The 22,205-nt window shown below is 51.6% G+C and overlaps 2 protein-coding genes across 2 annotated transcripts in view; one reads left to right on the forward strand and one right to left on the reverse strand.

Moving 5' to 3' along the window:
* Positions 1 to 1,391: 1,391 nt before the first annotated feature.
* Positions 1,392 to 10,706, reverse strand: LOC140681159 (serine/threonine-protein kinase pim-1-like). Its single transcript, XM_072920541.1, has 5 exons — positions 10,557 to 10,706; positions 8,316 to 8,688; positions 7,772 to 7,948; positions 6,955 to 7,106; positions 1,392 to 1,532 (listed from the first exon to the last, which is right to left on the reverse strand). The coding sequence occupies exons 1-5, from the start codon at positions 10,704 to 10,706 to the stop codon at positions 1,392 to 1,394; spliced, it is 993 nt and encodes a 330-aa protein (XP_072776642.1).
* A 695-nt stretch (positions 10,707 to 11,401) lies between these two features.
* The window catches only part of LOC116807217 (uncharacterized), a 30,386-nt gene continuing 19,582 nt past the window's right edge, over positions 11,402 to 22,205 (forward strand). Inside the window, exons 1-3 of the mRNA XM_072920543.1 lie at positions 11,402 to 11,496; positions 11,574 to 11,590; positions 12,566 to 12,827. Of these exons, the coding sequence (XP_072776644.1) occupies positions 11,402 to 11,496; positions 11,574 to 11,590; positions 12,566 to 12,827 (374 nt within the window). The remainder of the gene's footprint in view (positions 11,497 to 11,573; positions 11,591 to 12,565; positions 12,828 to 22,205) is intronic.

Here is a 22,205-nt window from a genome sequence, read left to right on the forward strand (position 1 = left end):
CGCGGCCGCCGGGTGTGGCAGGACGCGGTTACGCAGCCACCTCGGTGCTGGGGACACGTCCTGCTCCCCGAGGGGCTCTGCCCAGCCAGGGACCTCACGCCACACAGTGACAATGTGAACAGATGCAGAGGTGACAGCCACTGCCTCACCCCCACCTTCACCGGCTCTGAGGGTCTCCCCTCCGTGTGTGGAGGGTGGTGCTGGGAAAACAGGGTCCCAGTGGGCAAGGATGGAATTCAGATGTTCTCTGCATTTCTCCAGCTCAGGCACTTCCACGTCTGCAGCAGGGTCATCTTCTTCCACCCCGTTCTTTTTCTGAGTGTGACGATACACACGAGATGAGGCTTGAGGTTTGTTCTTTAATATTTTCTGTAAGAAGATAACCACCATCAAAACAAACATCAGATACTCCAAAGGATTTTCCTAGAACAAAATTGTGAAGCAAGGTGTTCTCCTGTGCTGATTCAGTTGTTACAATGGCAAGTACCAGCCTCGTTTAGCAGCCTCAGGGAGCCTGTGCTGTTCAAGGGGGCCCCAGGAGCTCCAGGGACTCCAGGCTGGAACCCTGTTCCAAACTGGACCACCCAGCCTGGGCATGAGAGAAGCTCCTGAAGCCTGGAGCAACACAACCCACACATGCACTAAGTTACAGGCATCACTCCACAAACCCTCTTCACATCTTTCTGAGGAGTTTTAAAGGGTGAAGAAACTGTAGAAAAGCTAAAGCTTTTACAGAATCCCTAAATACATGACACTTTCTTAACTTATACAGAACATTTAAACAAACCTACAGAAGCTTTAATGTGCACCAAAAGCAGCTGCTGCTGCAGGAAACCAGTGCTGCTTTAAGAACTCCCACTCCCAAGTTCCTTGCACTTTTTGTTCACAAAGAGAACAAGAGAAGTCACACAAGTCCTGGCTTGTTTTCCTTTCTTCAAAACTGGTGACAACAAGAGACACCAACTGTTAACTTTCACTTGCTTTACTTATTTATTGTTTTTACTTACACATCTCTTTCAGATCCCCATTCACAGCTTTGAGCACAAAGCCTCCAGGCACTGCTTCTTCTCTTAAGATTTCATTAAAAATACCCCTTTTCAAAGCCTGACTCAAGATTTGCCACTAAGTTTCATTTTAAAGCTCTTTCCCTTCATAAACTGTGTTTCCCCAAAGCTTCCAAATTGTGTTCAAAGGTTCAAAATCACCACAAGGAAGATCCAAAAAATGTCTTTCCCTTTCCTTTCCTCCTCCCTCAAGGTATATCAGCCAGACAGAAGGTGTTAGTCCTACTTCCAGAGAAGTTTGCCTCATTTGAACTGCTGGCCTGAAATAGCTACAACAAAATACACCTTGCTGGAAGTATTTCAGCACTTACTGAGCAATTCTTTGTTTCAGTCCTTCTGAGCCAGGGCCCGCAGGTCCTCCTGCAGCTGCAGCTCTTTGCTGACAAGGCTCCACGTGTGCAGCAGCAGCAGCTCCCTGCTGGAGAGGACGCTCTCATTAACTGTGTAATGCCTCATCTCCCTAAAAGCCTCCACAACAACAGCACAGTATTGCAGCACAGAGCTGAGGGTGCTGAACAACCCACTCAGCTTGGCCAGATCTACATTAGTCCTGGCAAAGGAAAACACGAGTGCCATGCAAACCATCACTACAGCTCCTAATCCCTGCTGTCAGAATGGCCAGGAATTAGGGACGAAGGATTTGACAGCAACTGGGCATCACATTTTACTTTATTACCCGTGTATTCAAACACCTAAATCCTCCTGTCAAAGAAATCCCATCCAAATTCACTACTCAACACACAAACTGGAGGTGAAAAAAGCCATCTAGCAGAGATAAAGAAAGCCTCCTGACCTTAATAAAGTTCAAACTGGACAGAGGATGAAATGCAAACCAACTAAAACAAAAAAAACAAAACAAAGAACTTACCAAATATGTTTGATTAACGCGACCAAAACACACAGAAGTTCATTTACAAGCTGAATAGGAAGAAGTTTCCTATTCTCCTGGGATTGATTCTTGTTTTCTCTCATCTTCTAAATTTGTTAGCCATAGAGTATGGAGTAAGGAAATAATTTTATTTATCACCTTGTTCTCCAGAAACCTGAAAAACAAAACTATGGTAAGCGCATTTCTCTCCCTCTCAAGATTTTTCATAAAGGTACACAGAGAGAAATAAAAGAGAAAACAATTTCTATTTCTGCTCCTTGTTTTTCCTATGTGGAATGTGTTTGGAGAATTGTTTACCTAGGGTGATTGCTTGATTAGATTCTGGTGAGGATTGTTTGAGCCTGATGGCCAATCCAACCCACCTGTGTCTGGACTCTCGAGAGAGGGTCTCAAGTTGTGGGAGAGTTAGAGTCAGAGAAAGTAGTATGCACTTTTAGGATCTTCCTTTTATATAGTATACTAATCCATTTTAGCATAATTACAATAAAGAAATCATTCAGCCTTTTGAATTGAGTCAGACATTGTCATTTCTTCCCATTGGGTTTTGCCTGCATTTACAATACAAAACAAAATGAAAAACAAAAAAGAAAAGAAAAGAGAAAAGAGAAGAGAAGAGAAGAGAAGAGAAGAGAAAAGAAAAGAAAAGAAAAGAAAAGAAAAGAAAAGAAAAGAAAAGAAAAATAATAAAAAAAAGAAAACCACATTTGAAAGGCAGATCCTCATCAGCAGCTGGTCCATCTCCTAAGGGGGACTATATTCTAGTGCACTTTTGGTGCACTTGCCTGAACTTGTCAGGGCACTCTATGTTAGCAGAAGAGATTTTTTGTGAGGGAGAGGCAAGGGGAGGAGAAATAATGTTCTAGACAGCTCAACTCCATTACTGTGCAACTTCCTGTGCAGGTGGTCCTGCGAGAGGATGGGAACTGGGGGTGCTTGAAATTTAAAAGGTAAAGACACCAGCACAAGGTGTCATTTTGCTTTTTCAAGGCAGTGATTTCCAAATCACAAAGCCCCCCACCATCATCCCACCTACCACAACCTGAAAGCGTCTTGATTCTGGTTTCAAAAACACAAGGGAGGCCTCAGAGTTCAGCAAGTTCTGCCAGGGCAGCCCTTGGCACCCCTGTCTCCATGTCTGTCACCCTTGCTTTCATCCTCAGCCACAGAATTCTTCTACTGTGGGCAGGAAAATTGTTCCCATTTCTCCTGTACTTTGCTGATTGCCTTTTCTCTAAGCTGTGCAGGACCCACGTGAGGAGGCTGGGATCCTCTGTCAGCTCATAGGCAGCTCTGGTGACACGGAAAGCACTTTGTAATATTTCCAGAATACAACTCTGAAACAGAAAATGCAACTTGTTCTTTTACATCCAAGACCTAATTATCTAACTTAAAATGAGCAATTTGGCTGGTATCTGATCAAATTCCAGGTAAAATGAACACGACCTGTTCTCAGGAACTCCAGAGAAGGAAAGACACTCGCCCTTCAACACTTCATACTACAGGTGCTGCTCTTACAAGAAGTATTCAGGTAGCAAGAAAATTTTCTCTTTTTCTCCAAGGTTTGATACCTGAAATACTCAGGGTGGATACTCCCAAACCTGAGAGCTCCTGACATGTGAGTTTCTCTCCTGCTGAAGCACTGTTCAGGTAAGAAATGTGCTGGCTGGGGAATAGAGACCCCAAAAAGAAAAGGCCCCAACTGCAGGAGCAAAACCACGGCACCCACGTGAGGCTCCATGATGGCAGGAACCTGTTCCAGTTTCAGGGGATAAGGATGGGACTGATTTAGACACAAGCAATAATTTCCCCCTCCACACATACACAAAACCAACAAGGAACAAATTTTCAAGAGGACCAAGGCAGAGTCAGCGGTTCTTTTCTTTTTGGTACTTGAGATCTTGAAGCCATGCAAGCTTCTGTGGTTTGGGGTTTTTTAGAACTTTCTTTTCAAATTCTTACCTGGGAGCCCTCGTCACACAAAGGACTGTGGAAAAAAGGACATGGATTGTCGAATGTGACACTGCAAACTCCTTGAGGAGGTCAAGCCCCGCTCAGCAACATCCAAGCCATCCGTGTGCTATCTACCACATTCCGGTCCTGAATCCAAACCCAGCTCTTTGCTGCTCCCTGGGAAGGAAATGGATCCTATCCCATTGAAAACCAGTACATCAGCCCATTCTTCAGTCAGCACACCCTGTCTCTCTTTGTCTCACACCTGGACACCTGCTCCAGATGTATTCTGCGAGGGACAGGATCAAAACTGCACTTAAAATCCTGAAATAGAACCTGCATTGCCTTCCCATCATCCATGAGATGGGTGACCTCATGGTAGTGGCATAGTCAATCAGACAGGAATTTCCCTGACTGCGGACTCATGACTGACACCATGAAAGGTTTCAAGCACCAGCATTTTATTATTCCCCAGTTACAAACTTTTATACCCTTTTCCCTCACATGCGTAATATCTGAATGCCCTTTTACTCTTTTGTGGTTGGTCAATAAACATCAGCATTCCGTGCTTCTTTTCCTTCAGTGCTGTTCACCTGTCTTATACAGCTGCACCTCGTTGGGAATGAGGCTCATCTGCAGCCCCATTCCCTGCGTCCCATAATCTCTTCTCCTACATTCCCCTCCGTTATCTCACGCTGCCCTGTCCAGGTGCTGGCACTGTCCTTCCATCACTTCCCAGTAGTGCCAATGATGGCCTTTCCCGCTATCAAGATCAGATTATCAGGGCTGGAGTTTCCTGGAGAGTCCAATCCCTTCCTGTCAGATCAGAAAGGGCCAGAGAACACTGAGCCAGCGTGGATCTCCTTGTCTTTCAGGACCTTGGGCAGAGGATTTAGGGGCTTCCTGTTGGGACATATTGGGATGAATCCCATTGTCCTGGCTTGTAAGATAAGCATGTATTCTATTTGCCATCTGTTGGAGGTTGGGCAGTTTTCTTATCTCTTCCGAGAACAATGTCTCCCTCGGGGAAGTTATCTTCTGTTAATGGGCCATGGAATGACTCACTGCATGACTGGTAAAATTGCATCATCCCATTGTGAGATGCTCCACCCAGAGGGAGGAGCCATGCGTTCCTACCTGCATAAAATCAGCACTTTTTGGGACACCAGGGCAGCCCTTTGCTGGATTCCCAGGGAAGTAGCTTTCTTCTCTGCTAGGTTCACAGAGGAAGGCCAAGCTGAACTACTACCAGACCTTCAGGGAAAACTACACCCTTCTACAAGTCACCACTTTAGCAGCATTTCATCTGCCACTCCAGGAAAAACAGACACCATTTAACTGAACCACTACCAACACCCTGACTCCTCAGGGTGTCAGGTTTCTGACTCTACCACTAGTTTTGTTTGTACTAATTGCATTTTTATTATTATTTTTTTTATTTAGTTTTTCTCCCAGTAAAGAACTGTTATTCCCATTTCCATATCTTTGCCTGAGGGCCTTTTATGTTTGAAATGGTGGTAATTCGGAGGGAGGGAGTTTACCTTTTCCATTTCACAGGAGGCTTTTGCCTTCCTTCACAGACTCCTGTCTTTTTAAACCAAGACACCCATCCAACGCCACAGCGTCACAGATATTGTTCTGGTCCAAGTTGTCCCAGGCAATGCCACGTGAAAGATCACTGTAACAGCACTGTCCTTCTCTTGTTGGAAATCCTTTGGCACCCAGAGAAGCCAGTGGTACTTGGCAGAGCCAGGGTCTGTGGGACAAGGACACTGGGAGCAGCTAAAAGCAGAGAGGGTGCTCAGAGAGCCGAATTCCCACAGGATTCGGCCACTCCAAGTGGGCCAAGCCATGCTTGGCATGGCTTTGGGCATCAGGGTTCTGCTGGCCCAGGTGGGCTGCAGAGCCTCGGAGGGCCGAGCTGAGTGTCAGACACCCCTGGAGAGCTGGGAGAAAGCCTGTGGGCAGGACACGGGGTCCCAGTGACCTCCCATCCCCAGTGCCAGTGTGGTGGCCACACCTGTCCTTCCAGTGGCCCCACAACAACTGGTCTCCCAATTGCTTCAGTGCCTGGAAGGATCTCTCAACCCTGACTAGGTGCCAAATCCCAGCGTCCGGCTGGCCATGACCCTGTCCAGAGGTTATGGCCACCCCGGGTCCAGAAGTGGCCGTGCCAGGAGGTCAGGGAGGAGGCAGTGAGAAGAGCCCAGCAGGGCAGGGAGGCGAGGCAATGAGGGGGCAGAGGGAAGGGAGGGAAGGCATTTGGTCCCAGAGGGCCAGGCACTGCAGGCTTGGCTCTGCTGGCTCTCAGGGTGTCCTGGATGGGCAAGATGCTGCCAGGTTCCACCTCACCACATGCCCCTGCTGTCCTTTCGTCCTCCCCACAGCCATGACCTCGGGACAGATGGCTCTGCACATCCTTGCCTCCTCTTCTGCCAACACAGTCCAGGGAAAATACTTCCACTACTACTGTTGGTAAATGTGCCTGATAGGCTTGACATGCATGAATTTCTGTTTCTTCCTGCTTATGATTACAATTTACTGGGAAGAGATTTGATGGCTAAAATGGGAATGTCAATTATGACTGTGAAAGCTGATGAGGAAGCTACGGCCCTTGTAACTTTGTGTCAAATGTCAGAGAAGACCTATGCTGAAGTAAAGCCAGAAGTGCGAGCAGTCCCACAGAAATGTGGAAAATTAGATATGCAACCTCTCCAAATGACTTCGAAGCCACCGGGACAAGTGGTGTCTAAAAAGCAATACCCTGTTTCAAGGGAGAGAAGGCAAGGGGTTACAGCCTGTTGCTGAGCTCCTGTTCAAGGCAGGTCTTTTGGGGCAACGTATGTCTGCCTAGAACACTGCCATCCCTGCCCAGTAAGAGCCCGGCAGAATTTTAAAGATTTTTAAGGAATTTTAAAGTGTTAAAAAGCAGATGAACTGAGTCTCCTGCTCTAGCCCTTCCAGACAGGGAAAAAGAATTTGAATTTTGTGTGGATGTGGAACAGGAGCATGCCACAGGAGTTCTAGTGGAAGAACACCACAGGGCTGTACTTGAAGCCCGATGGCCCATCTTTGTAAAATGTTAAACCCCTCAGCGAGGGGTGGCCCCATGGCCTCCCGCGAGGTAAGATCTCCAAACAGATCCTGGTTCTTTTCCTTGGATCCACAGCGCGGTTTTTCCTGGATTTTAGCCAGGGCTTCCCCTGTGTAAGGGATAGGGATATGTAGGAGGAGTCTGTTGGGCTCTCCCCCACCACCATTAGCAGTTTCAGGCCTCCCAAGGACTCCTGTGTCTCCCTTTTCCCCACCAATATCCCTCTTTAGCTGAAGTTGCTGACAAGGACCAGCCCTGAAACACCAAAATGGGTTTGTTGTTTATTTCTCGCGTCCTCAGTCCTGCGTGGGACTCGGTAAGTGGGTGCTGCAGAGGCTCCGGCAAGGCATCAAAAACGCCGGCCCCACACCCAATGGTGGCGCGAGATCTCCTCCAGCTCCGGCCTGTCCACAGGGTGCTTGGCCAAACACCATCGGATCAGGTGCTGGAGCTCTGGGGAGAGAAGCCAGAAAGCGCCGGTCACCGCCAGAAGTCTCCTGCCCAGCTGCCCCCGTCACCCGCGGGGCCCGGGCTGTGCCGCGAGCGCTCTGGGCCGTGCCGGGCTCCCGACCGGCTCAGCCCCGCGCGGGAGAGCGGCACGGCGGGACGCGGCCGCCTCCTCCGGCCGCCCGTGCCGCGCTGACCCCGTCGGCACGGGCCCCTCCTGCGGCCGGCCCGTGAGGGCAGATCCACGTCCCGTGGAGCTGCGTGAGGGCCGCGCCGGGCGTGCGCCGCCAGCTGCCAAAGCCCGCCGGCTTGAGGCCGGACACCCACCTGGAGAGAGCTGCCGCCGGAAGAAGAGCTTCCCCAGCACGATGGCTTGGTCGTCCTGAAAGGGGAGGCTGCCGCAGACCATGACGTACAGCAGCACGCCCAGGGACCAGGTGGTCGCCGCGTGGCCGTGGTAGCAACCCAGCCAGGTCCACTCGGGCGGGCTGTACACGCGCGTTCCTAGGGAAGACAGGCGGTGCTGGCCGGGCGCAGGCTGCTGCCTTCCAGAGCCTGGCACCAGCCTCCTGACCGAGGCAGGGGCTGCGCCCGCGGCCACAGCTTCCCCCCCGAGGCCACCCCGCATCCCCCAGCCAGCTGGCCAAAAGCAGGAAACCATTCCACAAGGCCAAGAAGGCCAGTAGAGCAGCCCAGGCCCTTGTGGGCCCGCTGAGCCCAGGGGCCGGGAGCCGCTTTTGCCGCCCTCTCTGTCGTCAGGGCACGGCATCCGCCCCGTGCCAAAGGGCAGCCGGCTGAAGGCCGCGGCCCGGGAGGGAACGGGGCCGTGCAGTGCCTGGCACCGGGAGCAGGACCCAGGCCATGGGCTCACCGGCAAAGTCCGTGAAGGCCCGCTCCTGGAGGAAGGTGCCGCAACCGAAGTTGATGAGCTTCAGGTTGCCGCCCTCCGGGTCCACGAGGAGGTTCTCCGGCTTGATGTCCCGGTGCAGGACGCCGCAGGCGGTGCAGTGCCGCACGGCCTCCAGCACCTGGCAGAAAAGCCAGCGTGCCTGCTCCTCGCACAGGAACCCCTGGTCCTGCTCCTGCAGGAACTCCAGGAGATCCCGTGATGCCCCCGGACGCTCCAGCACCAGGATGAAGCTATCCGGCAGCTCAAACCAGTCGAGCAGCTGGATGATGTTCTGGCAGCCAGAGCCCACCTTCTCCATCAGCACCACCTCCAAGGGCACGCGGGTGCCGTCGGACTGTGAGGAGGAGAAAATCAGTGCCTGCGGCAGGTGCTGCTGCTGCTGCTGCTGCAGCCCTGGGGCTGCGCTGCGCCCTGCCCGGGATGCCCCAGTGCCCCCTGCCGCAGCCTCCCAGGCGCTTGCGCTTCCTCCCGCCCGGGGGATGCTCGGGGCTGCCCCTGCCCGGCCCCGGCACCGCTGTTCGGCGTGCCCAGGCCCGCGGGGCTGCGGCTCCGCACGCTGAGCCCACCCCGGGATTCTCCCTGCCCGCCACGCCCCGCTCTGTCCCGCTGGCCCCGCTCGCTCACCAGCTCGTCCCAATGCAGGACGCTCTCCCGGGCCACGCGTTTGAGGGCCACCTGCGAGCCATGGGGAGAGGAGGGCTGAGCTCCAGCCCTGCCCCTCCCCGCCGCTGCCCCTCCGCCCAGGCCCGGCCGTCGCGGCCACTCACCGGGCTGCCGTCCGAGAGGCGGATGCCCGAGAAGACGGTGCTGAAGCCGCCGCTGCCCAGCTGCGGGCCCAGCAGGTACCGCTCCTGCCGCTGCCTCCTTTGCCCTGCGGCCAAGAGCGAGCCATCAGCCTTGCGCCCAGGAACCGCCCCTCCCGCAAGTGCCCGCGAGTGGAGCGGGCCGGGCCCCCGCGGGCCGCCGCGCTCTCACCCGCTTCCTGCTGCGCGCCGGGCAGCGGCCGCCGCCCTGCAGCCGCCGGGCTGGCGAGCGGCAGAGCCGGGCCGGGGCAGCGCGCACAGGCGGCTGCGGCAGCCCCGGGGCAGCGGGGCAGGGCGGCACCGGCGCTGTCCCCGGCGTCGTGGGCTGGGCTCTGCTCCTGCCGACGGCCGGGGCTGCAGCCCGAGGCTTGGCACGGGGGCGACCCAGGAGCGGCTGCAAAGCAGACAGGGCGTTTTCAAGCCGGGCCATGGAAGGCACTGGAAACAGCCAGCGACTGGGCTGCTCTCAGGGGCCCTGGCCTGGCCTGGCCGCGCCCCTCCAGAGCCCCGGCGGAGCCTCAGGCAGCTCCTCAGATCTCACCTGCTACTAGAAAGCCCTTCGCGGCACTCGAGGGCTGTCTCGGGGCAGCTTCCTGCAGATGGAGGAACCTCTGAAGGCTCGTCTCCACCACCAGGCTCGGGCTATTGCCAGCTGGCAGAAGCGGCACAGCGTCCTGGCTGTCCTGGCCGCTGTGGGATGACCACAGCTGGCTCCAGGACTCTTGCTGCCCCGTCAGCTGCTCCTGAGCAGGCTCCCCGCATTGGGCTGGGCTCCCATTTGGACTTGTGGGCTTTCGCCTGACACGTAAAGGGTCAGGATTGCGCCCGTGTCGTTGACGTCCGTGAGTCCAAGGGAGCTGGGAGACCTGTCCGCGGGCTCTGCTCCTTCCGCAGGCTGACAGGTCTCACTGAGCCTCTGTGAGGGATGGAGGCTGTCAGAGATAGCAGAGGCTGCTGGCAGGGTGCAGGGTCTCTGACAGCCTGAGGTTCCTGCATGGATGGTGGTGGCTCCCCCCTGCTGTGCCATCCTTGCAGGCCTTGAGGCTCTCCCAGGGATGGAGAATCTCGCTGGGAGCAGCCTCTGGAAGGGATGGAGGCTTGTGGAGGAGCTGGCCGAGGCACAGCAGGGCAGGTGGCCTCGCTCCAGCAGCTCCTTCAGCTCTTTCCACAAGGCCTGCCACATCCCAGAGTAGAGGGGCGCACGTGTCCCGTTGCCATCCCAGAGCTGCAGCATCAGTTCCTGCAGCTCCCGGGCCACTGCCAGGCAGGGGCCGCAGCCGCAGGGGCTGCCCAGGGGGCTGGCGGGAGCACGTGGCCGCTCGCCAGGAGCAGCCCGAGGCCTGGGGAACCTGGGAGCCACAGGGGCTCCTCGCTTCCTCCATGAGCCTCTGGGCCGGACCCTGGGGCGCTTGCTCCTCTTCGCTGTCCGTGTGCTCCGGCTCCGTGGTTGCCGGTAGCCAAAGGCCCACCAGACAGCCACGGCGGCCAGCAGCAGGACAAGCGCAGTCACCAGGACATCACCGTCACCCATGGCTCCAGCACGTCCCATCGCGACTGCACTGGCAGCTGCCAGCGCTGGCCTGTCTCACCCAGCGACAGCACGGTGATGTCACAGTGGTGTCACAGTGCTGCGGCCAGCACAGCCCTGGGACATCACAGCCCTGCCTGACGCCAGCGCTCTGCCCTTTGTGCCATCACAGCCCTGCCTCAGCCCCGCCCTCCGCAGTGCCCCAGGAGGGGTAAGGGGGCTCCCTATGGGCACTTGCCAGCTCTCTGGAGCAGAGTGGGTGGAAGATTCTTCTTTAAGAAGGACACAGGGATGAGGAGGGGAATGCTGATGGTCTCACCTCTTTGCTGGCAGAGCATGGGACATGGATTGTCCAATGTGACACTGCAACTCCTTGAGGAGGGCAAGCCCTGCTCAGTAACATCCAAGCCATGTGTGTGCTGTCTACCACATTCCCGTCCTGAATCCAAACCCAGCTCTTTGCCGCTCCCTGGGAAGGAAATGGATCCTATCCCATTGAAAACCAGTACATCAGCCCATTCTTCAGTCAGCACACCCTGTCTCTCTTTGTCTCACACCTGGACACCTGCTCCAGATGTATTCTGCGAGGGACAGGATCAAAACTGCACTTAAAATCCTGAAATAGAACCTGCATTGCCTTCTCATCATCCATGAGACGGGTGACCTTATGTTAGGGAACCAGTGAGTGGGAGCCAGGGTGCGCTTGAGTTTCGGGAATGCCGCATCTCCTCGTCTCCTCATTTCCCAGGCAGACCCTGCCACGAGGGCGTGGCCGAAGCGGCCCGAGGATCCGGGCATTCTTAGGAGAATGGTGAGTAGCAGACTTGTGGGTTTGTGGCTGCTGTGCAGCTAAGATCATGCAGTGATGTTTGGTGTTCTTGATTGTAGCTGGGCAAGGGCCACAGGTCGGTGACTGCAGGAAATTGCCAGCAGGGGAGGCAGCCTTCCTTCGTACCTGATGTGGATTCCCTTCCCCGGACATCCTAGAGATTTTTTTAGGATTGGTGACTGATAAACACAATGTGTTTTGATGGATGGTTTTAGTTAGTGGTGCTTGTTTTGTTTTGGTTGTGGAACTATTTATCTTGGGAGTTTTTTGTGAGTATTTTAAATAAGGTTTGACAAAGTGAGTTGGACTGTCATGTAGTTTATTTTTTGTGAAAACATAAGTATACATTTAGGTTACGAAATTGACAGGACTACTTTATTGACTACTTACCAAGTCTTTTTTAGGAGTAGGTTTTCGTAAGTCTGATTTTGAAATCAAAGAAGAAAAATGAGAAGACGAAGGAGGTAGAGAAGTTATCTCCTTCTAGGATAGAAAGGGTTTAACATAGAAACTGCTTTGTCTAATGTTGCGTGGGGCATTTCCGTGCGACAGCCGGGCCGCCCGCGGGGCTCGGCAGCAGGAGAGCCCCGAGCCGGGCAGGGCGGGGCGCCGGGGCGGGCTCGGGGTGGAGCCAGGGCTCTGTGAGGCTCCCCCTCCTGTCCCTCTCTCTGCCCCTCTTTCCTCCTCCCCGCATTCCTCTTCTTTCTCTCTTTCCTGCATTTCCCACTCTCCCCAAAGCAGCTCCGTTCCCTTCCCTTTCCCGCCACCCTTCCTTCCTCTTCCCCGTATTCCTGTTCTTTGACCCCCAGACCGTCCCCTCCTCTCCCTCCCAAACCCGACCTCCCACTGCCCTCACTCCGTCCTGTCCCTGCCCCGCTACTCCGTTCTATTCCCCCTCTCTCCCTTCTCTCTCCACCGTCCCTCTTCCTCCCCTGCCGGCCTTTTCCTTCCCTTCCCGCTTTCCTCCACAGCCCGACCTCCCTCCCACCCTTCCGCATGCCCCGCTCTCCCTCCTCTCTTCCTGCCGCCCCTTCCCTTCTTTCCCCCGCAGCCGCGGGGCTCGGGGCGCGGAGAATAAAGCCCCGAGGGCCGGAGCCCGGCGCCCCCCGGCCCTTGCGGGAGTCCCCGCCCGGGGCCGGAGGCTCTCGGCGGATCCCCCCGCGCCGCTCGGACACCGCCCGGCGCTGCCGGACCTGCGGCTCCGCCACCATCGCGCTGAGAGCGGCCCCGCTCTGCGCCGTGCCGGCCGTGCCGCGTCCCCGCCGCCTCTGCCGCTCCCAATTTCTGCCCCTGGCCTGCGACAGCGAGGCGGGGCGGGGGCTTCAAGCCTTCTGGGGGCTGCCCCCCCTTTCTTGTTGCGGCAGAGTCCCTTTCGGGGGGGATGGAGGTGTGGAAAGGGCTGGAAGGGAGTGCTGGGCTGCTGTCCAGGGCAGTTGGACTCGTTCTGTGCATTCTTTGGGGGTCAGGAAAAGGGGGTGAAGACTCGGGGCTCTGCTGTCATTTGGGGCACCCCAGGGTCCCTAAGAGAGGGAGGCACACTGCGGTGGGGGAGTGGGTGGGTGGCGAATGAGGGGGGGGGGAGGTCATGCTGGGTGCCGTCCCGCAGAGGGACCTAAAGCTGCCCCCAAATTCCCAGGGAGGGGTGTGTGTAGAATACTAAAACCTGGCAAGTGTTTCGTTTTTATAGGTATTGGTAAAGAATAGGTATCTATGGCTAAATTCATTTGGAAAGAAGCCCTCTCTCTATCCACTCATTTGTATCCAGGAATGTAGGAAACTCAGACTGGGGATGGGCAGTAGTTTTGAAAATCATGCCCTAAGGTTTTTATCTAGTGCTGAACCAAGCAAGTGCCCTGAAACCATCGGAGCAGCTGCAGGGGCTGAAGGGAACAGAAAGGGCTCTCCGGCACCTTTTGCCTCTGTTCTCTGCCATTTTCCGTCGCAGCCCCGGAAGAGGCGTCTGTCATGCAGCCTGCCAAAATGAAGACCTGTAAAATCCTAGCTCTGCCTTTTGTTTAAGGTGTTTTTACTTCATATTTATGTCATCACAGAAAGCAAGGAAAGAAGAAATGTGACTGGTTCCCACTATTGCTCCGTGCAGGCAATTTAAAGGCTGCTGTACTTATGTTCTCTTTTTCCACTCCAAGCTTGACTTTCCCCCTCCTTTTTCGAGGTCTGCCGCTTTGGGTGTCCCAAGGAGGGCAGGGTTCCTCAGCAGGGGTCTTAGGAATTGGTGCTGATTCTGCTTTTTCCGAAGGTGTATCGAAGTGTGCTACCAAAATGACTATTTTCTCCACGGGAAAGCTTTCTCTCAATGACAATCAATGCATGTATGTGTTTTAACCATGTAACCAGATGGATTAAGAAAAACCAACACCCGTAGTAGATTTCTGCTTGATCTGTGTCTGTAAGAAGTGGGCTGTGTGCTGGAGAGGGAGAGACGCTGTTGGAGAGTGGCAACAGCACCAGGTGTGAGCTGTGAGGATGAGGAGGGCTCAGAGCAGCCCCAGGTGTGAGCTGTGAGGATGAGGAGGGCTCAGAGCAGCCCCAGGTGTGAGCTGTGAGGAGGAGGAGGGCTCAGAGCAGCCCCAGGTGTGAGCTGTGAGGATGAGGGGTGGCTCCTGCCGGGGGAGGTTGTTTTAGGGAGAGGGTTTGCTTCAGCTGGCTTTTGCATGGAGCTGCTGCTGGAGAAGGGGAGTTTATGGGGAGCTCCCGGGCCTGTCTCATGGAAGGACGATGGGCGCTTCGGACAGGGTCTGGGGGATCACCTGGATATGCACTTGTGTACGTGGAGCCTTGCTCAAAGGAGGTGCCGAGGGACAAACTTTTGTGCCGAGAAGCAGCAGCCAAACAGGTGAGCCGGTGCGCCTTTGTAGTGGGGACTTTTCTCTTTTCCCTTTTAAATTTCGTCTTGCCAATCCCTCCCAGTTGCCCCCAGGAAAAAAAAAAAAAGGATTTTGAGGACAAAAAAAATTCAAATTGAGGGTACCGGTGTCTGAACTAGTGGGGGATTCCCCTTCACTTGTGGTTTTGAGGGTAGTGATTGAAGGAAAACCTGCCTTTTCCAGGGTGTTAGGGATATCACAGGGGAGACAGAGAATCCCTGTGTTGCCTTTTAAATGGAAGGGGAAAAATATTGTTGTCGTATGATGGGTTTGACTTGAGGGTAGCTCCCCACCCTTTTCATCATCCTGAGGTTGAAACGGAGGGGGCTGCCCTGTTTTCCCTCCTTTTAAAGGGTTTGAATTGAGGCAAAAATCCCCTTTTTGCCATCATTTGAGGAAAGCTCCTTCTCTTCTGCTCTTCTAGGGGATGAAATTGAAGGGAAGCCCACATTTCTTTGCCCTGGTTGAAGTGAGGTGAGGGCCTGAGTGTGGTGTCACTTTTGGCGCTTCAAAGGAAGGGAGCTGCAGCTGTGGCAGCGCTGGAAGGGTGGAAACCGGGCTGTGCTGCTGCCTTTGGGGGCACTTCTTCTGCCCCTGGTGCCGGGAGCGCGGCTTCTCATTTTCCAGCGTTCCTTGCTGTGGGGCTTTTGAGGAATTTCTTGGATCGTTTTCTTTTGTTCGTAGTTGGTGTATGAGGAGGGCCATGGGGTACTTCTTGGTTGTTACGGTTCTTGCTCCAGGTGCTGATGACAAGGGTTTTTTTGGATTGAGCATTGTTGTTGGATTTCTTTTTGATCGGTTCTTATGTTTTTAAACTATGTGCTTTTAAAAGTTTACAGTGGTTTTTATGGGTCGTAGCATGAAGTAGAGGGTAGGTTTTTAATTTGGTTGTGGAGGCTTTTATTAGTGGGAGTATGTAGTTTTTTTTTTAGGTTGGTTTGAAGTAGTCCTGTAGTTAATTAGTGAGGCTTTTTAATATTGATAATTGCATTTTTGTTTATTATATTATAGGGGTTTGATTCATTTGCCTTATTTGATTGCCATGTATGTTTTATTTTTGCAGAGAATTTGGGAGATATTGTTTATGGTTACATTTATCTTTTGGCCACGTGTTTATTTCTAGATGGTATTTGTGTTTTGGTGATTTGAGGCATTATGGCTTTCTTGTGTTAGGAATACTTATTTTGTTGTTGTTAGTATAAGCTTTTTGCTTAGTTTTTTTTTTTTTTTGTAGTTTCATGTGTTTGGTTGTCATTTTTTATTAATTTTATTTTTGGGAACATGGGTATTTCTCTGGTGGATTTTTTAAGGGGCACATCCTTTGCCATTTGGATTTTTTGCAGGTAGCCGCCCCCTCAGGGCCACAGGCCCCTGAGCACAAACACTGTCCCTTTTCCCTGGGAAAGAAAACTCGCCAGCCTGGGTTCCTAATGTCAGTTTGTAGGGTTCATTTGGGACTGTCAAGGCAGCATAGGTTTGAGATATGGGGAGCTTGGGTGTGGGGCACATCCTTTGCCATTCAGTTTTTTTGCAGGTGGCTGCCCGCTCCAGGCCACAGGCCCCTGAACACAAACGCTGTCCCTTTTCCCTGGGAAAGAAAACTCGCCAGCCCAGGTCTCTGATGTCAGTTTGCAGGAGGTGTTTGGCATTGCCCCGGCAACCAGAATTGTATTTTGCTGCAGCTTTGGTCGGGGAGATCTGGGGTGCCCCCTCCTTCTCTCACCTCCTCCCCTCAGCCCTGTTCTTCTCTGTCCCTGTCTCCATCCCTCACCCCTATTTGTACGTCCAGCCCACGCTGCCCCACTCTCTCTCCACCCTTCCCCCTCCCCATCCTGCCCCATCCCTCACTCCCCTGTGGCTCCCTGCAGCACCACATGGGAGCCCGAACTCGTGGGGATAGTGCGGCCCTGGCAGCAGGACAGCACCGAAATGAAACGGGCCGGGACGACGTCTGTGGGCTGCACGGTGTCACCAAGGGACCTGGGGCTGAGGGGAGGGGGCTGGAGGGTGACACAGAGGTTGGGGGCTGCTGACAGGCAGAAGGGGTCTTTAGGAGTAAAAAGGGGGGCTCCATGGTGGCACAGAGATGCTGCAGTGGGGTACCTGAGGGTGACACAAGGAGGCTGAGAGGCAGGGGGTGCCTTGAGGGACAAAGTGGGGGGTGCCTGTGGGTGACAGGTGAACCTGCCCTCACACCACCCTTAACCGCACCCTAAATACCACCCCGGGTGCAGCGTGCACGGTGGAGGTTAGGGGGCCAAGGGACAGTGTCGGGGCCTTGGGGTGACACGCTGACATTACGGGCTGAGGGGCAAAGAGGGGGGACTTGACAGGTGGAGAGCTGACACTGAGAGTTAGGGGTGCAAAGGACAGGACACAGGGTACCGGGAAGGGTTAGGGTACAGCAGCAGCCCTCACCCCAACCCTAAGCTCACCCTAAACAGCACCCCTAGAACACCATTTTTCCCCAACAGCAGCTGCAGGCAGTGACCCTAATGCTGGGACAGCCCCAAAACCCCCCCAGCAGCTGCAGGCAGTGACCCTAATTAAAAGGAAGGGATGATATTTGCTGGCTAGAGGGCGACTGGTAGAGGCTGGGGACTGGGCACTTTTTTAGGGTTTTTTTTTAGTGTTTTTAAATGATATTTGAGGGGTTTTCTAACAGGAGCTTTTTAGAAACTTTCTAGGAACGTTTAGGATACTTCTGGGCTTTTTCAGGGCTTTTGAAAGATTTTTTTCAAGTTATTTTAAGGGCTTTCTTAGTACTAATTAGAATATTTAGGGTTTCTTTTTTCTTGGGGTGTTCTTGGGGCTTTTTAGGACTATTTAAAAAATTTTAGGGCTTTTTTAGGACTATTAGGGGTATGTGGAGGACTGTAAAGACGTTTGAAAGTTCCAGGACAGTTTGGTGGATACAGACGAGAGATCTCTGCTGATTGCCCTTGGAGGATAAGGTTTATTCGGGATGGAGAGAGGCCTTGCCTCGAGCTGCCAGACACAGCACGTGGCCAGGCCTGAGGTGATGGGGGAGGGAGAGACAAAGGGAAGAGCAGGGACTCAAGGAGGGGGAATCCAGGAGGAGGGAGGAAGTTCCAAGAGGGGAGGGGAAGATCCAAGAGGGCGTCTGGCCGCCCCTTATCAAGGGGGCTCCAAGGTGGGCTGGAACAGGACTTGGGCCAATGGGGTCACAGACACCTGATGGTTCAGGGGAGGGTTACAGGTGTGGGGTGAACCATACATTCTGGGGGGTGAGATCCAACAGTCCATTTGGCTTTTGGACCCCGCTGTAGGTGAGGTTATTGTCCAGCCAGTGGGGGCATGATATTCATCCTGGCTGTACTATTGTGGTTCTTCTGCTAGACAGTCATATTTATCTATCCTTCCCAAAAACTCCCCTGTTTTCACTGAACCATTTGAAATACTAAATATTGACTTAACAACTATTTTCTGCACACTTGGAGGTGTACAGGGTATTGCTACTAAAACTATACTTATTACTACTGGAACAGTCAAGCTTCTTTTACAGAGTTCCTTTAGCTAAGGTGCAAGGCTCAAGAGCTTGCAGGCTTGGCTAGAGGGACCCAGGCATTTGTCTTTGATTGAATTACAGGTAAAACTTCACTGCAAAAACTGAAACAGAAGAACAAAAGCAACATGCACGCATATAAATGATAAAAGTCTATTTTTCTCTCAAGCTGTTTCTGGCAGGTCATTTTCTCCTGGTAATTCTGCACAGTTCAGGTTTGGGTGCTGGCTTCTTGGCTCGTACTTGCAGAAGCACTGTCTGGTGTGGGGGTGTCAGCAGATTTCGGTGTGTGGTAGGGCTTCACATTCTTTGCTGGGATCCCTCTGAGTTCTCCACCTGTAGAGACACAAGCAAAACCTTTCCCCCATGTTAGAAGCCTGTGTGGACCTTGTATTTGTCCTGAATCTAAGGTTTTGATTAAAACTGGGGGGTGCCCTTTAATTTTTACTTTTTTGTTGTTCAGGAAATGTCTATAAATGGGGGGGCGAGGCTTTGTGCACCTCATTTCACATGTCCAGTTTCAAGGGACATTAAAAGAGGCTCATGTTCGCCATGTTACCCAGAATTGCTGTAGTTATTTCCAGGAGGAAACCAAAAATTGACTGTCCTGTGGTGTGGTAGAAATCCCACCACAATAGTGACTGTGCGCAATGACAGCCAGTGCCTTTTGGGGCTATCGCAGCTGAGAGTGGGGCAGATCAGGTTTTATATTATTTTTAGACTCATGAAAACATTTTTCCCAAAACAATCTTTCACTCCTTTCTTCTGTCATGAACTATGGAACAGAGAAAATGTAGAGGAGCAGAGGTTTTTTTTAAGTTGGCTTTTTTTTTTAAGTCTTAAAATAGTGCCAGCTTGATGCATAACACTTTAGAAAATGGATTAGTAGCAGCTATTTCTTCCCACCAGAGAGGTGGGATTTAAATCTTCCAACAACAGAAGCACTGGATGTGCAAGAGCTCAGTTTTCCACCCCTCACACAAGTCTCTTCTTTAAGATGTACTATTTTAAGCAGCCTCAGCCAGATATATTAAAATACTGCTCCAAACAACAACAGAATGAAAATGTTCCACCAAATGGGGAAAAATAAGAAAAGTCTGTCTGAAGTTCTCGTGTTGATTTTGCAAAGTCAGATGCAAACAAGGTTTGCCATCTTTCTTTCCTAGAAAAATGTAGATATTTGATAGAAATTCATCTCTGAGGCTGCTAAGTTGGGGCGAGGAGCAAAACAGGCTCCAGAGAATCTGTGGTTGTGTCACCCTTGGAAGTGTTCGAGGCCAGGTTGGATGGGGCTTGGAGCAACCTGGTCTAGGGGAAGGTGTTGTGAGTATGGTGAGTGCAGGAAAAGAAACTTTTGGTTTTCCTGAGATGCTGCCTTTGCAAGGGGAGGTCACAAATACCTCACGTAGTTTGAAATGCCCTGAGCAGAACCCAACTGTGCTTCCTCACAGGTGATGAGGGATTTTCACTTGTATTTTATGGGGGATTTTCACAGGGCAGTGCCAGAGCAGCAGAATGTGTTTGACAGGCAAAGAGGGCCAGTGTGGCAGCAGCTTAATTCAATGGAGCTTTTCTTTCTGTGATCCTCTCTAACCTGAGGCACTCTGGGGCTCTTGAACCCGGCAGCTGGGCAAGTTAATCACTGTAGCAAGTGATAAATTAACCAGCTCCACTCTCCTTAGCATGGGTGTGATGAGCATTTATAAACCAGTGAGCACTTGCCAAGATGGGAGCTTGTTCTTTGCCAAGGAGGAGGGAGAAAATATTGCTTGGAGTAAATAAAGCAACCCTGCTTCCCCAGGAGGAGGAAAAGCAGCAATTAAAGATGTGAGTGCTGCAGGGAATAATTTGCACAAGGATATATCTTGTCTGCTATGCAGGAATGTTCCAAATAAACCATGCCTCTCCTGACCTTTATTTTTCTGGATTTCTACCACGTGATGTAAGAGACTCCTAATAAAAAAAACCCAAAACACTTTGTGGTGAGGCATTTCTTCCTTTCTTCAGGCTGCCTCTTTCTTTTGTTCCCTCCAGAGCTCTCCCTACATTTCTGCTGTTGTTTGGAGCTCGTGCTTACCTCTTTCCTGATCCCCTGGGCTTGCTTTGGCTCTGGGTGTCATGGACACTCTCAATTGTGGGTTTTTTTCCCTCAATCTACCTCTTTTTCTTCAAGTGCTTTTCCTTCATTAACCTGTTGGAGCGATGGATTTTTCTCACCTTTTATTACTTAGTGCTTTTTCTTCATTCTCTAAAACCAACTTTTCACTTGCCCTGTGGCTGTTAGATGCCAGAAATGGGAGCATTAATTCTTTCTCTACTGCTTGTCTGAGCTTTCACAGGGAGCTGAGAGCTCGTTGGGGTTAAACTTGACCCACTTCAGTGCCTTCCTGGATCCTGCCTGTGTACTTGGACACTTTAAGGGAATAAAGTCTCAGTGTGGAGATTACAGTTGTGAAATGATGGCTTTTTTGGAGAAGACAAGGATGCTGTTGTCAATCTTTTCAAAGTTCAAATCCTTTCTATTTTATCTTAGCCTTTATCTTTTTTGGGGATAAACTGAGCACCTTGTTTTGGGGAGAAACAGGCTCAGATCAGCACAGAGGTGGCTGTGACAGGTACCCAGTTTTGGAGGGAAGGGTGCAGCTCCTTGGGGTGTGTTTGTGTGGGGCTGTAAGGTTTGTGTTGGGTTCCTGGAGCATTGGGAACACCCCACTGGGAGATGCACATCAGGAAATGGATGTATAAAGGGCCTGAAGTGGGACCAGCTTTGGTGAAGGGTTCCATAGGAAAAAGTATTTTTACTGGGATTTTGGACAATTTGAAGCTCCTTCTCATAGCCTTTGCCTGATGAGCATTCCCCCTTTGCAAAAGCGTGGGGAATCCTGAGCTCACACGATGAAAATCCCTAATAATGGTATTTTCCTCTATTATGTTATTTTTTCCCTATCCCAGCAGGAGTCAGAGTAAAAGAATATGTGTGAGTTGCCTGCCTTTGACTTTGTGACAGGAAAAATGCTATGGGGAAAGTGGTCAGAGGAGCATCACTGCTCTGCCCTTAATTTTCCTGCACAAGTGAGGATGATTTAAGAACCAAGGCACAGCCAAGACCTTTCCTCCTCCTGTGCTCATCAAGCAATCACTGCCTCATCACAGCTCAGCTTCAAACACCTCGTTTGCATCTGGCTGACCTTGGCTCCCCTCCGTGGATGGGAAGATGAAGAGGTGGAAGTGTAAAAGATTGGGATTTTATGGGTGAATTGTGAAATAGTGGCTGGTGCAGGCTGGAAACATCTTCTGCTGTGCCATGGAGGATGAGAGTAAATGGGTTAAACAGGAGATAAAAAGGGCAAGGCACCTGGTCAGTTACTGTTGAAGGAAATGTGGGAAAAAACTACATGTAAGAAATATGTCAGAGATGGTCATTAACTGCACTGCAGGATCAGAGCTCTCTTAATAATTGGCCGTGTAGTGAATACTGGAAATTATTTAAAAAGCTCTTACCTGACTGAGGGCTTTTAGTGGATATTTGGGGGAAGCAAAGGAATACTCTTTCTGGCAGAACTTTTCTTCTAATTTAAGCATGATCCTCTCTCTGAGATAACAACTGCTTTGAATAAACTGAAATATCTTCTCCATTAGTTCTGGCAGGAGCTGGACAAAGTTCTCATTCGGGTAAACTTTAATCCAACATATGTCTGTAGAATAATAAATTTAATGGGAACCATCAAACCTATTGTATGAATAAGGATGGTGCTTAGGGCAAGAAGAAAGAGTAATTAGGAGTGGACAAATAATGATAGTGGGGAAATTATAATTTATCCTGGTTTAGGGGGAATATTTAACTAAGCTAAGATAAAAATCTACCTTCATTGCAGGCTAAGCTTTGTAACAGAATTCTGCTGAGCAAATTTAGTAGTCCTGGGCTCCAGACAGACCTTTAGATTCAAGTGTACCTCTGGTCTGAGAAAGCTCAGGGCTTGAGCAGCATTTTATGGCTTTGGTCTTGACCCTTGGGCTATAAATGCTCCTGTAAAAATAATGCCAAAGTTACAGCTTCTGCTAATTTCTATGAGTTCCAATGGAGAAAGGTCCACCTGGACTTTGGGGAGTGTTTCTCAGAGCAGAACATTTCAAGCACTATTAAACTGCATTCAAACTTCCTTTTATTGGGGCACAAATGTCACACCCCGGTCTATCAGTCTGACAGTTCTTTGAGAATAGACAAGCTTTACATACTACTTTAAAAATAATTTCACTGACAGGTTTGCAGCTCTGAGAAT

The sequence above is a fragment of the Taeniopygia guttata genome, chromosome 32 (assembly GCF_048771995.1).
Source record: "Taeniopygia guttata chromosome 32, bTaeGut7.mat, whole genome shotgun sequence".
NCBI classification, from domain to species: Eukaryota; Metazoa; Chordata; class Aves; order Passeriformes; family Estrildidae; genus Taeniopygia; species Taeniopygia guttata.